The sequence below is a fragment of the Chanodichthys erythropterus genome, chromosome 6 (assembly GCF_024489055.1).
Source record: "Chanodichthys erythropterus isolate Z2021 chromosome 6, ASM2448905v1, whole genome shotgun sequence".
NCBI classification, from domain to species: domain Eukaryota; kingdom Metazoa; phylum Chordata; class Actinopteri; order Cypriniformes; family Xenocyprididae; genus Chanodichthys; species Chanodichthys erythropterus.
In genome coordinates this window covers 13,432,717-13,449,627 of record NC_090226.1, presented here as the reverse complement: position 1 = coordinate 13,449,627, position 16,911 = coordinate 13,432,717, and the positions used below count along the sequence as shown (strand labels likewise).

At 35.7% G+C, this 16,911-nt stretch overlaps 2 protein-coding genes across 2 annotated transcripts in view; one reads left to right on the top strand and one right to left on the bottom strand.

Moving 5' to 3' along the window:
- The window catches only part of syt6b (synaptotagmin VIb), a 42,010-nt gene extending 39,877 nt beyond the window's left edge, over positions 1 to 2,133 (top strand). Inside the window, exons 4-7 of the mRNA XM_067387300.1 lie at positions 835 to 955; positions 1,157 to 1,328; positions 1,660 to 1,810; positions 1,903 to 2,133. Coding sequence (XP_067243401.1) covers positions 835 to 955; positions 1,157 to 1,328; positions 1,660 to 1,810; positions 1,903 to 1,974 — 516 coding nt within the window. The 3' untranslated portion in view covers positions 1,975 to 2,133. The remainder of the gene's footprint in view (positions 1 to 834; positions 956 to 1,156; positions 1,329 to 1,659; positions 1,811 to 1,902) is intronic.
- Positions 2,134 to 6,505: 4,372 nt separating this feature from the next.
- On the bottom strand, positions 6,506 to 12,394 carry olfml3b (olfactomedin-like 3b). Its single transcript, XM_067387299.1, has 3 exons — positions 12,242 to 12,394; positions 9,609 to 9,894; positions 6,506 to 8,023 (listed from the first exon to the last, which is right to left on the bottom strand). The coding sequence occupies exons 1-3, from the start codon at positions 12,341 to 12,343 to the stop codon at positions 7,239 to 7,241; spliced, it is 1,173 nt and encodes a 390-aa protein (XP_067243400.1). The 5' UTR covers positions 12,344 to 12,394; the 3' UTR covers positions 6,506 to 7,238.
- Positions 12,395 to 16,911: the final 4,517 nt, after the last annotated feature.

Genomic DNA, 16,911 nt, shown 5'->3' with positions numbered 1-16,911 from the left:
ATTTGGTTTGAAACATTTTGGTTGAAAATTTGGTCACTATACCAAAGTGAATTAAGTTCTGTAAATTACCAAACTAATAGGAATTGTTCCTCATGGTTTTATGTCCCTATATTGTTCATAAAACCATTCTTATGTGAATTATTTTCAATGCATCAGAGAACAGTTTTACAAACATTTTCGCTCTTGGGGTGTGTAAGATTTTTTTATTGTTTTTGACAGAAGTCTCTTAATCTTACCAAGGCTGCATTTAGTTGATCAAAAATAAAGTAAAAAATAGTAATATTGTGAAAAATTATTACAATTTAAAATACAACTTTTAAAAATGTCATTCATTCCTGCCATGGCAAAGCTGAATTTTCATCAGTCAGTCTTCAGTAACACGATCCTTCAGAAATCATTCTAATATGCTGATTTGATGCTCAAAAAAACATTTCTTATTATTTTCAATGTTGAAAACAGCTGCTGGTTAATATTTTTGTGGAAGCCGTGATCCATTTTTTTCAAGATTCTTTGACTAACAAAAAGCTAAAGAACAGAACAGCTTTTTTGAATATATTTTTTTATATTATTATAAACGTCTTTAATGTCATTTTTGAACAATTTAACGCATCCTTTCTAAATACAAGTATTAATTTCTTTCAAAAAGTAAAAATCTTACTGATCTCAAACATAATTGTGATAGTGTACATAATTGGGATTAAAGGAATTTAAATTTCTTATAGATTACTCACCCTCAGTTCGAAATACTGACTTAACTATATTAGTAAACATAGCTTTTATCTGTAATGATGCCATGATCTACTGGATTTTGAGTGTCTCCATTTGATTCTGCAGGAGAGTGTGGATCTGGGAGAGGTAATGTTCTCTCTCTGCTACTTGCCAACTGCAGGGAGACTCACACTTACTGTCATCAAATGTAGGAACCTCAAAGCCATGGATATTACCGGTTATTCAGGTATGATCCTATGTTTGTGTCTTTATTTTCTTTCATATGTCTGCTTGGCTCCATCTTCCTGTTCATACACTTGGACAGTCACATTTATCATTGTCAGCAAGCAAATTACAAGTCCTTTCATCAGACATATTCAGACCATGAGAAGACAAAGAGAAAGATACGTTGAGAAATTTGTGTCACACCTCCCTGCTCTGTTGGCAGATCCATATGTGAAGGTGTCACTGATTTGTGATGGGAGACGCTTGAAAAAGAAGAAAACTTCCATAAAAAAGAACACGTTGAATCCAACGTATAATGAGGCAATTATCTTTGACATTCCCCCAGAGAATATGGATCAAGTCAGCTTACACATATCAGTTATGGACTACGATCTGTGAGTGTTGTTCAGTATCTGATATTTTCTCTGTACAAATGAAGACTTTAGATGCAAAAGCCTCTAAGTGCCGTCTGAAATTTTTTTTCTAATGAACATTTTTTATCAAGCTTGTATGTTTATGTTCAGTTATTTCACTTTAATGGCAATGGAAAATACCTATTAATTGCCATTAAAGTGAAATTACTGAACCTAAGCATACATGCTTGATAAAAATGCTCGTTTTAGAAGAAAATTTCAGACAGCACTTAGAGGTTTTTGCATCTGAAGTCTTCAAATATTATGTTGTCTATGTGCTTCACAATCGTTTCTTTATTCTCCTGGTGTGTAGAGTGGGCCATAATGAGATCATTGGAGTCTGCCGTGTAGGGATCCATGCTGAGGGACTTGGGAGAGATCACTGGAATGAGATGCTCGCTTACCCTCGAAAACCCATTGCTCATTGGCACTCGCTTGTAGAGCCCAAGAAGTCTGAGAAGGAGGTGACTGTCTGTCCTTACAAGTTTCCAGAGTGGAAAAGTACATTTTCATTTCATTATTTACATCTTTCCCTTTCTTTCTTTCTGTTTTCCAGTGGAAGACTCGCACCGCAAGCTTTGACAGTCAGGGGTCTTGTCCATCTCCCAGACTCCCCTCCAGTCCATAAGGGAAGGATGGCCTTCCCCTAAGTCTTTAAGCCAAGTATCTCCCAGGGACTGATGGTGAGATCCAAGATATGTCCTTAGGCAACATGCGACACAACTTATGTCTGTGTGGACATGCAGCAGGAAGAAAGAGGGTGCTGTTCAAAACTTTTCAAAGTGCAACTGAGCCTAGCCAAGTTTTAGCTTTTTCTGTTTCGATGGAAGTGTTGCTCTCTTATGTGGGATAAATCCACAAGCCACAACCAAAAGGGGTTGAAAGATGAACTTCAAGATGGTTTAAGCTCCCCTGAAGAGTAAAAGGGTGTATTTGTTCATTTATATTGTATAGTTAGTAGATGTACATTATATTTTAATTGACATTATAATAGTATGAAGATATAGTTTATTATATATTTAGCCATAATCCTTGTAGTTCTTTTTTGTGTTCTTTGAATGTAAAATATATTTAAGAGATTTTTATGACTGGAGAGATATGTGAAGTTCTCAATATGTTCAACCTATTGAAATATATTAGCCGAACTATATTGTTTACAGAGCAGAGATATCCCATTGATCTTCCTTTTGTTTGTGAAGTAGTGAAACTGTTCTGCCACCAAAAATGCCAATGCCAAGAATTATTTTTATCCTGTCTACAAATATCTCTTCCTGTGTAAACTGTAAAGGTTTAGCTTTGTTCTTATTTAAACATTTAAGTTGCTGATTGTTCAATGAGTATTTTAAGTAATTTACCATCAGTTTCTTAGATCAAGTTCAGCTCAGTTAAATGCAGCCATGCACAGCTTTATCCTGGATCATCCATAATGTACAACTGGCTAAAGTCATCATAATTTCATCATGCAGTAATTGTAGCTTCCAAAGTATAACCATAATGAATAGCAAGGGTTGTGTGTCAGATCCAAAGGATGGAAAAATCACTGGCTTTTAATAAGACTTGAAATTATATCATTATGTAAATTAGAAGCACTGTTTTACAAATACCAGTTTTGTATTTTACATAAAATGTGACAAATGTTCATTGTTCTGTATTTTTCCTGTTACCTTTGAGGTGTTTTCTTTCCAGATAACATGATGTATTTTGTTGGCTGGCCTGGCTGGAACTCACTGTATCAATAATCATTGGAACTGGTGTTTCTGTATGAAATGCCTTATTCAGAGCCACTTTTCCCCTTTTATATTGAGAATTTGTATTTGTAATGTAGGCTATATTACTGTTTCAGAACATCCCCTTGTACTTCAAAGGTGTGATTAAAGTTCTTGCTTCTATCTGTTATTTTGTTCTTCTTTCATTCTTTGTTAAATGTTGAATTAGCATGATTAGGACCCGTTAACACAGAACATGTGGCGGTGGAATGGGAAAAAAAAAAAAAAGTCTAATTCTTTTTTTTTTAAAGCACCGCGTTTTAGAATGCCGTATATAATTTGAGAGCAGATTCCACTGATGTGTATGGACTCTTTACGCGGCTCTCTGGAAAACTTGATTCGTATTGGACAATCGCGCCATCCAGCAATCAGGTATTTGTCCGTCATCGCTGAAACGGAGGGTATGCATCACTTTCCCGCCGAAAACGCCCTCCCTCAGCTGGACTGAGTGGCAAAAGAACCTGCTGCGTGACTGGATTTAATATGGGAAACTGCGAAAACGCGAGTAAAACTAACGAATTACACTAAAGGTTGGAATTGAATGTTTTCCTTACAACTTTTCAAATAAACCTAATCTACGGATACTGACGTGCAGTCAGGAGTTGTGCTTCCTGACATGTGCCTGATTTCGACGGCGGAAAATACATAAAGGAAATCTGCCTGTGAATATTTTATAATATAGGTAGGCTAGGTTAATCCGCGTATATTGTCCAGCCCTAAAACATATATAGTTTTTTTTTAATAGTATAGTTTTTGTCAGTGTTGTTTACTGAAAAACACCCAGTTATGCAGAATATAAGATGGAAAATATTTAATAGATGAGTTGTCAACATAATATAACAATACAATATATACGGTATATTATTTTAACAACAATTCGACACAAAATGATAACTGCAAAAAACATGTTTCTCTGCCTGGAGTCCAGCTGTTTCTGTGAATTGCAGTGATCCATTTGCTTCTTTTTTCTGTACGTTAGCTTTTCTGCAGTCTTTGAATATTTACCTCAGGTTTTGTATCAAAGCTATTTGTACAGTCAATCACAAAGCTCTTTCCCGTTTTGGATGTGTTGTGTGTTTTTCGCGGCATTCGCGCTGAAAACCAATGCTGCCACTCAGTCTTTTGCCACTTATAACGGGCGTGAGTGACCGCAGTCGTAAGTAACGGTCAACGGTGAGGTCTCTGGAATACTTGATTAGTATTGGACAATCGCACTATCCTGAAACGGTTAACTAGTCTTTTATGGAGTCAAATTAATGCCTTAAAGTTTTGCACAAAAATAAAGTTTTGTAAAACACAAAAAAGAATTGAGCTATAAAAAAATGTTTTGCAAACAAAAATAAAGAATTGCAAAGGAAAATAAAATATTGAGTGGAAAAAAAATAAGTTTTGCAAACAAAAATAATAAATTGCAAAATAAAATAAAGTAGTGCAAAAATAAAAATATAATCAATTACAAAAATCAACAGCTGTAATCCTATTTTATCTTTGCCACATATTTTTCATGCTCAAACCTACTAAATCATTTGCAACGCTCATTTTATTCTGCATTTCAGTCAAGCGTGCGCTCACGATGCCGGTTTTCTTTTGCGCTGCACTTTTCTGTGTGGATCTCTTTATGGCACTGGTTTGACGTGGGGGTGGAGTCAAGAAACGGGGGCACGCCCCCGCGAAACACGTCATCGGCAGGAGACGCAGATCGCAACAGAACAGGGCAGCGTTTCCCAAAAGCATCATAAGCTTTTGGAAACCAATGGAGCTACAATCAACTTAGGCTTACGATGCTTTTGGGAAACGCTACCCAGATCAGATCAAGCATAGAGACAGAGCGCATTTATTATAATCTGAAAACCACGCCCACCGGGGAAAAACAATCCAACCGTCTCCATTGACTTTGTATTGCGTGAGGCTGCCTTCTTGTCTTTTCTGACTCATTACAATAAACAGAACAATGCCTAAAAGCTGCTACGTGACAAGGTGTACAGCTAACAAGCTAAAAAAAAAAACAGAAATACGTTTTTATAAGCAGTCGACCCCAAAAAACGAATGTTTAAGGACACAAAAGTGGATACAGGCAGTGAGACAGAGCGCAACGGGTCATATTACTATAAGAAATGCATTGGAGGGGGTCGTAATCGGTGACAGCATATGCTAAACAAACCAACAAAAACAAACCATGCATTATTTTTCACCATGTCAAAGAATTATTTCACCTGTCGCCGATTACGTTCCCTTCCAATGTATTTCGCGGGGGCGTGCCCCCGTTTCTTGACTCCACCCCAACGTCAAACCAGTGCCATAAAGAGATCCGCACAGAAAAGTGCAGCGCAAAAGAAAACCGGTATCGTGATCGCACGCTTGACTGAAACGCAGAATAAAATGAGCGTTACAAATGATTTTGTAGGTTTGAGCATGAAAAATATGTGGCAAAGATAAAATAGGATTACAGCTGTCATTGATTTTTGTAATTGATTATATTTTTATTTTTGCACTACTTTATTTTATTTTGCAATTTATTATTTTTGTTTGCAAAACTTATTTTTTTTCCGCTCAATATTTTATTTTCCTTTGCAATTCTTTATTTGTGTTTGCAAAACATTTTTTTACAGCTCAATTCTTTTTTGTGTTTTGCAAAACTTTATTTTTGTGCAAAACTTTAAGGCATTAATTTGACTCCATAGTCTTTTTTATACGCGACCGACGCCATCTTGCGTCTCAGTTCTCGATTGTAGTGAAAATCATAGACAAAATATAGGTAATCAAGGAACTTTGCTGCCGTTCCATGGCTGCAGCAGTGCAATGATATTACGCAGCGCCCGTGAGCCCCTGCTTGCACAGGGAACGCGCCTTGCAACCATGGAGACGTTTGTGAGAGACGCTGCGTAATATCATTGCACTGCTGCAGCCATGATACGGCAGCAAAGTTCCTTGATTATTACGCCTGAATGAGAGTATAGTTCCTAACCATATCAGCCTAGAAATTCGCAACTTTTCATTTTCTGTCGGTCTTAGTACACAATTTAACTACAGAAGAGTCAAGTTTTAAATAGGAAAAATATCAAAACTCTTTGGTCATTTTTAAGCGTGATGCTAACGGTCTAATCAGATTCAATGAACTATGCTAAGCTATGCTAAAAGTGGTACCGCCAGAACCGGAGATCGGCTGAATGGATTCGAAAACGGTAAAACTCAACTGTTAAACTCTAGGGGAGTTGGAAAATGAGCCTATTTTCAAAAAAAGTGGAGTGTTCCTTTAAGGTAGGTTTTGAAACTGGTTTGAGCTAGTTTATGCTGGTCCTATGCTGGTCCTAAGCTGGTCCAGGACCAGCATACCAACTTCAAAATCTACTTTACCAGCATATGCTGTTTTTTTCAACAGGGCGGGATGGTTTTCCATGGAAATTAAGTATGCATGTCTTCTTGTGACAGAGCTCATAATAAAACGAGAATCAACACTGGCTTGGCTTTTTGGAGGGAACAGAGGGGTTCAAAACGTTGTGGAGATGCTGTTTTTATTACTCAACAGGTGAGTAAGATATTTTACTGAACATATAAATTGCCACATGTGAAGGGTCATTTCATTAATGGTTGTTGTAGCGCTGTGCTGGAATTTATTTTCAAGGTAGTATTGTGTCTATGGCTTTATCTAGCCTACAGTAATGTCTTCAGCTAGTCAGCTTGAGATCCTTTTTTATCTAAACTGGTTATATCTCTTAAACCTATAAACCTTAAACCTTCCACAAAATGCATGCTGTTTTTTAAGGCCAAAGTTTGCATAGTGTACCTTTTAAGTATTGATATTACTGTAATGTTGTTTCAGTGTTTCCCTAGTTGCTAGGTGAATTGTTAACTATTGCAATTATTTATTAACAGCACATTTCATGTCAACATAAAATATAAAATCATTTTATTAGTTCTGCTCCAGGCAAGTTAAAATGGTTCTTTCTTGAGCCCTGTACATTTATTTCTAGTAAACAAACATGTGTCCAATCAATCATATGTTGTGCTCTCCGTGTAACTAAAAGCTTAAATATATTGAAGTGCGACTCAGCCAGGTTGCATTAGAAAAACAAGCCTATAACATGGGCATTTACTCTCCAGCTTACTTCAGTCTTCAGTACACCTTCTACACCTCCAGCTTCTTTTTCATTTGGAGTTTGTAGAGGATTTGATAGCCATCGTCCCAAGCATAGAGCAGCTGCTCCACAGGGCTGTATTTGAGGCTGGCATGTGTGCCGTATCGTTTGGGAAAGTATACATGTGGAGCGTCGTCATTTGTTACCATGTCACTGACATCAAACACGCACTGAATTCGGGAGCGGCTGGGTAGTTTGGAGTTGTAGACCACATAGAGAGTACCACAGATGACGAACGCTGCTTCCGCATTCTCCCTCACACAAGGGGTGTCCCACATCTGTTCAACGTCTAGTGTTTTAGCATCTATCTTGGCCAAAGAGATGTGCCTCTCATTCTCCTGTGTGGCGTAGATGGCCCACAGACCCTCTTCGTCCACTGCTAAATCAATGAAGGTCTCAGGATTCAGGCTGTACACTGGGAGCTGGTTTTTAGCTGGAAATACAGCACTGTCCACAACTATGTTCTTCTGAAGATCAAACTTTATTAGTTTCATCTCTTTACCCTGCTTCAGATAATAAAGGTGGTTGTTGTAGATCACATGGCCCATACCACGCCAGGCTGAAGGGAGCTGGACACTGGTGGCCCCAGAAGTGCCTTGGGAGGAAGTGAAATCACGGACTGTACCAAATTCATACACTGTATTATCCTCTGTCCCGTTTAAGATGTATACCTTCCCGGTGGCACTTCCCGTGTCTTTGGTCCACATTCCCTTATTGCCACCAACTCGTTTGAGGATCTTCATGGCTTTGATGCTGGAGATCATGTCACTACAGTCTAAATATATAAATGAAAAATAAAAATTATTTTTATTTTTATTTTTGGATGAACTATCACTTTAAATATTGTATTAACACCTCGTTGGCTTTCAAATTCTCCTTTTCAGTAGTCTGTTATATGTCAGTCATCAAATATTCCATGCCATTTCCTTCGCAATTCATCTTTTTCTAGAATTAGAATATCAATATTTGCTTTCCACTAAAGCCTGATTTAACACTAAACCCTAATGGGAATGCACAGTACACTAATGACAGTCTGGGCTAATCAGATTTGTGGCGTTTTGCTATGAAAAGGCTATATAGAGCTGCTGAAGTGTAGAGGAAAGCATCATGATTTGCCCTCCAGCAGTTTAATTACCGTCTCTCTCAATGATGGAATAATAATACATTTTATTTAGTACCTCTAAGTGCTTTTCTAAACGAGGACTTTAGGAAGATTAGACCCACTATTTAATGCATTATGTATTAAATTCTGTCAAGTTGTGATAGCTCAGAGCTTGATGTGATTGAAACCTCTTCCCTGTCATTGTCATGCCACTTATCCTTCATTACAAGAGCTTCTTAAAACTGAATCTATGAAGCGTAGCTGGCACTTTCCACAATTATTTTTAATATTCAATTTCTAAGACATTTTTTTTTCAACCCTGCAACAGTGTCGTTACTGTTAACTAAAATGAAAAAAACGTTTTTTTGAAAAATATTTAAACTTTAGAGTTAGAAAATTTGAAATGTTAACATAGCAGCTAACTGAAATAAATAAAAACTAATTTATAAAAAAATAAATTAAATAGAAATAGAAATATAAAAAAAAAAATAAAAATGACAAATGCAGATAACAAAATTTCTGAAACTTAAAGAATGTAACATTTAAACATTCAAATAAAACCTGAAAATGTAAAAAATAAAATCAAAATTCAAAATATTAATAAATACTATAGTATATAAATGACTTAAAATATTGTATATATGTTAACCTTATTTTATTTATAAATATTTTTAATAAACTTTTAATAAATATCAAACTAGACAAAATGCATAAAATAATTTAAAAAAAATGCCAGAATGGATGACAGGGTTGAAGGTAACAGGTTTGCTCTCACACATTACTGGTTAGCTAGTTTAGGACTAAATGTTATTTTGTAGTTATTGATAAACTTTTATTTACCATAAATTAAATAATTTTTTAATAATTTCTTACAGGTTTGAGCTTGACAAATATAGTTAACACTACAATTTGAGTAAAAAATTTTGTCTAAATTTAAGATTTTTTTTTTTTAATTAATCTATCTTTTAGTTGAATACTCTCAATCCAACAGAATGTCTATATTTTTCTTTTTTCTTCTTTTTTTTTTTAATAAAATCTTTTTTTGTTTTAATGTTCTGTTATTTTACTTTAGATAAAATCTCTAACATGTCTAAAAGTTCTCACAACAAAAACATGGCATTTGTGCCTTGAAAGCATTGAGAATGGGTCTCCAGAGAACTGAATTTGTTCAATGATCCAGCTATGGCTCATGCCATCATGCTGTGAGGCAAACATGACCAGTATCTAAGCATGTGGAATGTTACCTAAAGCTCTTTACCTGTAAGCTTGGCGTACTTGGCTTTGTTTCTCTCCTTGACAACCGTCACCTGCTGCTCCACCAGCTTGTCATCCACGTCCACGCAAGGCTGCGCACCATTCTGTGTATCGAGGTAGTCCATCTCTCTCTCCACGCGATCTACGCGTGTTCCCACCGTGTCCAACTCACTTCGCAGCGCCTCCTTACTCTTGTCCAGGCCCTCTAGCTGTGCCACCATCTGCTGCTTGAACTCGCGCAGCTCAGAGGCGTAGCGGCTGGTCTGCTCATGCCACAAGGAGATGCGATCCTGCCAATGGAGAAATAAACAAAAACAAGTCTCAAGAGACTCCGTAAAAGAGATGTTTATTTAGTTGTAAACATGACTGTTAAAGTGGCATCATAATATAAGATGAACTGAAGGCCAGCAATTAGCTTGTGGGATAGTATGTTAAAATAAATGTTGTGTGGTTACCAGGGTGTTGCTATGCAGTTGCTAAGATGTTCTGGGAAGTTGCCAGGCCTTTGCTGTTGGGTTGTTTGAAAAAGTGCTACAAAAGTTGTATATATAGGCTACGGTACATCCAACTTTAGCTGCATACATACAGCATCAATACTATACAGCAATTTGGCTGCATTATTGTTAAAATCATTGCCAGTGTTGGAGAAAGTTACCTTTAAAAGTAATGTATTACAATATTGCGTTACTCCCTAAAAAAAAACCTAATTGCATTACTTAGTTACTTTTTTAATGGAAAGTAATGTGTTAGCGTTGCTTTTTCTCATCCGGGCTGGGCTGTTTGTTTGTTTCTTTTTAATATAACAACAAAAAAAATCCTATTTTTGGCAAATGTAAAGGCCCTTTCACACCAAATGTGAAATGAATAATCCTCAAGCTAAAGGAAATGCAAATTCATGCCTGTACATCAGAGGGCGCAGTTCAAACAAACAAGCCTTTCAGCTGTGCTGCCATTCTGGAATACAGAAGAATAGGTTGCAGGAGAAGAAGTAAATGAATGCTCACATTTAGTCTAGAACTAGTCTAGAATAACCATCATGTTTACACAGAGCACACAACACTCTGATGTTTTTTTTGTAAATTTAAAAGTAATGCATTACTTGACTAGTTACTTGAAAAATCTGATTACGTAACGCACGTTACTTGTAATGCGTTACCCCCAACATTGATCTTTGCTAAATGTAAACTGCATTATCACACAGCTTTGTATATAAGGTTTGATAGAGCGCATATAAATATATGCAACTTTATGTACACAATGAGTATTGCGAAAAGTGCTATACAAATACATTTTATTTAACTGACATTACTATTTTAGAACATGCATGCAGAGTGTTTTCAGATGGCTTTAATGCACATACATGTTCTAAGCTATCATACATTTTACACCGTGAACTCAAGCACACTAAATACTGAGTCAGACAGCCTCATGAGTGTAAATTATTCAAATATTAGCCCTCCCTTGACAGCTGCAGGAATTCATGAGGACTTTGGCATTGGAACAGTATCATTTGCGCTGCAGATGGATCAACTTTTGGCAGCAAATGTTCTTTTTTGAATTTGTGACTCAGTGGAAGGAAAGAAGCAGCAAAGTGCGTTTTAGCATAATCACACAAAATGACTTGCCTGAGAACTGTATGTGCAGAGTCAGCACAGAGAGAAAACAAGAGAGAAAAATTCCTTCATGTGGCTGAATCCAAGACACAGAGGGAGATCAGGTGACTGACTCAAGGAGAAAGTGGGAATAGAACGAAAGCAGAAAAGGAAGAGAGATAGTGTGCATGTCCGTCTGTTTTTGTGTTGCTGTGATTGTCTGTCATGCATTACGTACGTAAGTTTGTGCTTACAATATCATGTTATATGCAAAATATTTGCATATGCATAGAGACTTTTGCTACACAGTATATCTCTAGTCCTCCAGTGGGCTTTTTACCCAACAATTGGTGTAAAAGGGCTCTCTAGCTGCCCTTATTTACATGCTTTTTTAATTAAAACAAACTTCTTTATCTTTTACTTATACACAAACTATATTGCTCCATTAAAACCCAAAGAAAATCATAAATATTTATGTATATAAATATACACTAGCGTTCACAATTTCTATAAGGAACCTTAAAGGGTTCTGTCAGTTACTTTATAAATAGAACCTTTCAGGGGCTCCCACCATGGGATAATTTTAAGCAATTAATTTAGTTTTAATTGCTAAAATTACTCAAAATTCATTTTTTTTTTATTAAACAGTTTGAAAACATACTTTATCACTACAAAAAAAAATTAAATAAATTAATTCTCCTTATATATGAATAAGGCATGAAGTGTTCTTTAAAATAAAGAGTGTATATACATATTTGTTTGATCATTATATCACATTTAAGGTACTCTACTGCCAACATTTCTGTGTCTCTTCTCTCCTATAGAGAACCCCACAGAACTTAAAATTATAATAATAATGATAATTCATGCTCAAAGTTCAAACCATGTATTACAGACCTACAATCAAGTAACTGCACCATATCCTTAAACAAATCCACACTTCATCAGTCTGTTGTCTTGTTCTATAGCTTCTCTCTTCTCAAAACTCCATGTCAGCCTGTATCTGGAGGCCAGGGTCTGGCTGGGAGAGCATTATTGTTCTTACCTCAATGGCAAGGAGTCTTCTCTCCAAGTAGTCCATAAGGGCCTGCTGCTGTGCTCCAACCAGGCCAGAAAGAACGAGGACAAGGAGCTGGAGGGCTCTCATCTTAAAGACTGGAGGAGACTGCTTAGAAACGGTGAGTGTGTGAGTATGTGTTTATGACAGGCGGGGTGGAAAAGCCCTCATGCAGAGGCACTAAGTTGGCTGGAATGTTTAGAGAAAGAGCAGAACGAGAGGAGGAGCCTAAAACATCTGGAGCGGCTCTTTCTCTGGAGAGCTGGATTACCTCCATCTCCTTCTCTGGTAAAACACAGAACTACTAATGGCCAGTATTTTATTATTTATGTTTCATTATGACTCACATTTGTGATTTACCTCATATATATATATATATATATATATATATATATATATATATATATATATATATATGTCTATTTTTACAATAATATATTTTCACTGTTGTAAATGGATAGTACTGTAGGTCAACCACAGACTTTGAAAGGCTTGGAAAAGACTCAATAGCTTAGTTAGACAGTAAAAAGAGAATTAACTGATGCTCTTGCCCTTTCCATTCTTCTTCAGCTTTATTTTCTTTGGACTGGATGAACAGCACAGCTCTCATTCAGTCTGTTGCATAACACTAGACAATTTCCCAGCACTGACTCATATTTCAGTCTAGTGTAAACCATGGAGTGTTTGGGCTGCAGGCACAGTTTCAGTATGGGGAGAACGAAATTCATGATCATTCACAGTGATCAGTGAAAGTGTGAGAACATGTTGAATCAACCATTGATAGTGTTTTGTTTGTGGTCTGTGGTGCAGTTTATAAAATTGATTTGAAATTTAAAATTTGGAAACATACTAACAGCATAGATTTTTTGCAAGTAGGCAAAAAAGTATAACATTTGATACATTAGGCTTTTATGGTTCATATAGTATGATATAGGAGAATAAGGAGCGTACACTCTGGGAGAAAAAAAACATGTTATTCAGAGCCCCAAAATGAACAAATATGCAATTTGCTGGTATTTTTATAAAATTGTTTGATAATGCAATGCAATACAATCATGATTGTGAAATGTACAAATAAATCTCCAAAGCCTGTTTTATCATATTTGATACTCACATTTTAACAGGGTTTTCCTAAAGAATTATGTGTGGTAAACCTTCAGTCATGTAAGTGTTCATTTTGTAATATTACTAACAATATACAAGTTATTCTTAACAATATAAAAGTTATTCTGTTTATTTGATAAAAATCTGATTTCACAGCAAAAAAACATGTGTACCACAACTTGAAGGGAACATTTTTAGAATGATACAAAAAGGCATTTAATTGCAAAAAAAAAAAAAAGAAAGAAAGAAAGCATAAACTATCAATCAGATGACAGAAGGCATGTAGTGTATTGTGTACAACAGTTTTTTCAGCAGTTTTTATCATGTTGGTATTTTAGAGACCTTAGACATTTGCATATCAAATTTGATACATTAGACTTTATGAATAATTATAAATAATTCAACAATAATTTACTTAAATGCTAATTTTGATATATAAAACAAATTATAACCACTAGGAGGCATTACAGCATAATACCACTGCATTAGCATGCAGCATCAGATGGTGAAATACACATAGGAGTTCCTCTTCCTGTTTTGAGGGCAGAAAACAATGTCAACAAATGTCAAAGTGACCTTATACTCGCAGTACTTGTTAAGCCAGAGAAACAATTTTCTCTTCATTCAATTGCAAAACATTACTGCAATCAACAAGTAAACTACATAACACCAGACATAGTGAAGGACAAGTATGAGAAGAGGGAGTCAGTATATGTTTCTGAATTGTGTTTGTGTTTTAGGATCAGTGTAGACTCTTAATTCAGACTGTCTGCTAACAAAATAATCAAAACTTTTTTTTTTTTACTTCAAATTTTACAAATTACTTTAAATTCCTTCATCTTACAAATATAGTGCATGCTCTTAATTTAGTGAAATCAGTTTAGGAAGCTGCAAGTAAAAGAATCTGACAAAGAACAAAGAAGCATCACTACTGCCTCCATCTTGTCTAAGAAATGTTTAAGATGGCCTTGGGCCTCAACACCTCTTTGCACTTGTATGGGACTGATGTTTTCTCCCTGATAGCAATCTCTGAACCACTCTGTGGTTAGACTGTCTGTCTACCGTTTTTTTTTTTTTTTTCTTTTCTTTTCTTTTCCTTTTTACAAACTAGAGAGCTGAAAACTATTACTTGAAGCATAGTTTTTTTACATCATGAATAACATTGATATATAAAGAGCTAGTTAATATCAGATGCATATATACATTCTGAATTAAATGTATTTTTATTTAGCTTTCAATTTTACACAATACAGTGAAAAGTGGGTGGAGAAAGGTTACTCTTACCGGCATTTAATTTAAAATACTTAAATATTTAAATGAGAGCTTTAATATGCATATGAAAACTTCTACTTTTCAAATGCACAACTGTGAAACAATCACACACCATGAGTTACAAGAGGGATCAGTGCTGAAGGCTTTTAGGGTACGTTTAAACATCAATGATGTACTAAAAAGCATTTTTCATGTACAGACAATAACATTATCAAAACAATCCCCATTCACACAGATCTGCCGAAACTACTAAAAACGCTACGATGTCGATGTCATGAGTTGTTAAAGAAACATTAATCCCCTATAGACTGAACACTGTTTTTGGTATTGTTTTCAAAATCAGTTTTGATTTCAAAATTTCAGTTTTTAGTTGAAAACAGTGCCAGATTGTATAACCACAGGCCATTTTCTTTAAAGTACACATGAAATCAAAATTGACCTTATTTATTTTGTCAGATCAAATTGCTAGTTTTGTGGTGAACAATTTATCCGTGCAAGTCAATCCACAGAAATAAATTATTTGGCTTCGTAATATTTAATCAAAATCTGAAAATGCTCCTCCCCTCTGCAACGGTGCCCTTTCTCTAATGACATCAGTTTGTTTTCTTGGGTTGAAATTGCTTAAACCACTCCCCTCCATCCGTTAGTCTGCCATGAGCAAGAGATGAACTCTGCCCTCTATTCAATATTCCGTTTCACTTGGAAGTACGTCACAACACTGGAGAACAGTCATTTTCAACTTCCGGTTTACGCAGACTTTAAAGGGATAGTTCACCCAAAAATGAAAATTTTATGTTCATCTGCTTACCCCCAGCGCATCCAAGATGTAGGTGACTTTGTTTCTTCAGTAGAACACAAATGATGATTTTTAACTCCAACCGTTAACGTCTGTCAGCCGAATAAAGTGTGTCAATGGGAACTTCTACTACAAAAGTAAATAAAACTTGCACAGACAAATCCAAATTAAACCCTGTGGCTCGTGATGACAAATTGATGTCCTAAGACATGAAATGATTGGTTTGTGCGAGAAACCGAACAGTATTTATATAATTTTTACCTCTAAAACACCACTATGTCCAACTGCTTTCAGCACTCGGTTAATGAGGTCTGATCGCGCTCTGACAACAGCAGTGATGTCTCGCACTCATTGAAGACATTACTTCCATTGTCAGACCTCACTAAGCGAATGCTGAACGCAGTTGGACTTAGTGGTGTATTAGAGGTAAAAAATGATATAAATACTGTTCGGTTTCTCACACAAACCAATCGTTTCGTGCAATGTGTCGTCACAAGCCGCAGGGTTTAATTTGGATTTGTCTAAGCAAGTTTTATTTACTCTTATAAAAGAAGTTCCCATTGACACACATTATTTGGCTGACAGATGGCAACGGTTGGAGTTAAAAATCATCATTTGTGTTCTACTGACGAAACAAAGTCACCTACATCTTGGATGCCCTGGGGGTAAGCAGATAAACATCAAATTTTTATTTTTGGGTGATCTATCCCTTTAAGAGCTGCTGTGCAGCCAAAATTATTGACCTGTTATCACTGTAAAGCAGCTTTTACACAATCTGTATTTTAACCACTATATAAATAAAGGTGACTTGACTTGACTAGTGTATTCGCAAAAGATATTCTTAGTGTATTCTCATAAAACAAAGATTGGTTTTAGCTGATGTGGTTGACACATTATTAGTCAAACCAACCAACCAACCAACCAACCAGTGAAACCGATGGAGAGGTTATGAAAGAATGAACACAACTGTGTTCAATATTTGGTAATAATAAGAAGTATCAATACAGCATAAATGAATGATCATGTGACACTGAAAAGATCATAATCATGTGACAATGAAGACTGGTGTAACGGAATCAGCTTTGCCATCACAGGAATAAATTACATTTTATAATATAGGCTATATTTAAATTTTCAATTGTAATATTTCACAGTATTACTGTTTTATTGTATTTTTATTCAAATAAATGCAGCCTTGATGAGCATGAGAGACTTCTTTCAAAAGCATTTTAAACTGTAGTGTACATGGACTCAGAACAATTTTATTTCAGAGAACAAATCATACAATATTTTGTGCTGTTATATAAATAATAGATTTAAAGTATATTTTTCAACGTTTGGTATGATTTATTTGTACTCTAAACGTATGCATTTCTAAAAAAGCTTTTCACTCGAGTGTAATAAATATCATTAGTAGCTACATGAGATGATGACATCAAAGTGAAAATAGCTCACTGAGCCACTGTGCTGAACACCTCGCCTAAAG

Bases quoted from the DNA above. Each gene is read 5' to 3' on its own strand.
- olfml3b (XM_067387299.1), bottom strand. From the start codon at position 12,343: ATGAGAGCCCTCCAGCTCCTTGTCCTCGTTCTTTCTGGCCTGGTTGGA. The intron at 9,895-12,241 runs GTAAGAACAATA...CTCCATTGGCAG, and splicing joins GAAGACTCCTTGCCATTGAG to GATCGCATCTCCTTGTGGCA. The intron at 8,024-9,608 runs GTAAAGAGCTTT...TTATATATTTAG, and splicing joins CAAGTACGCCAAGCTTACAG to ACTGTAGTGACATGATCTCC.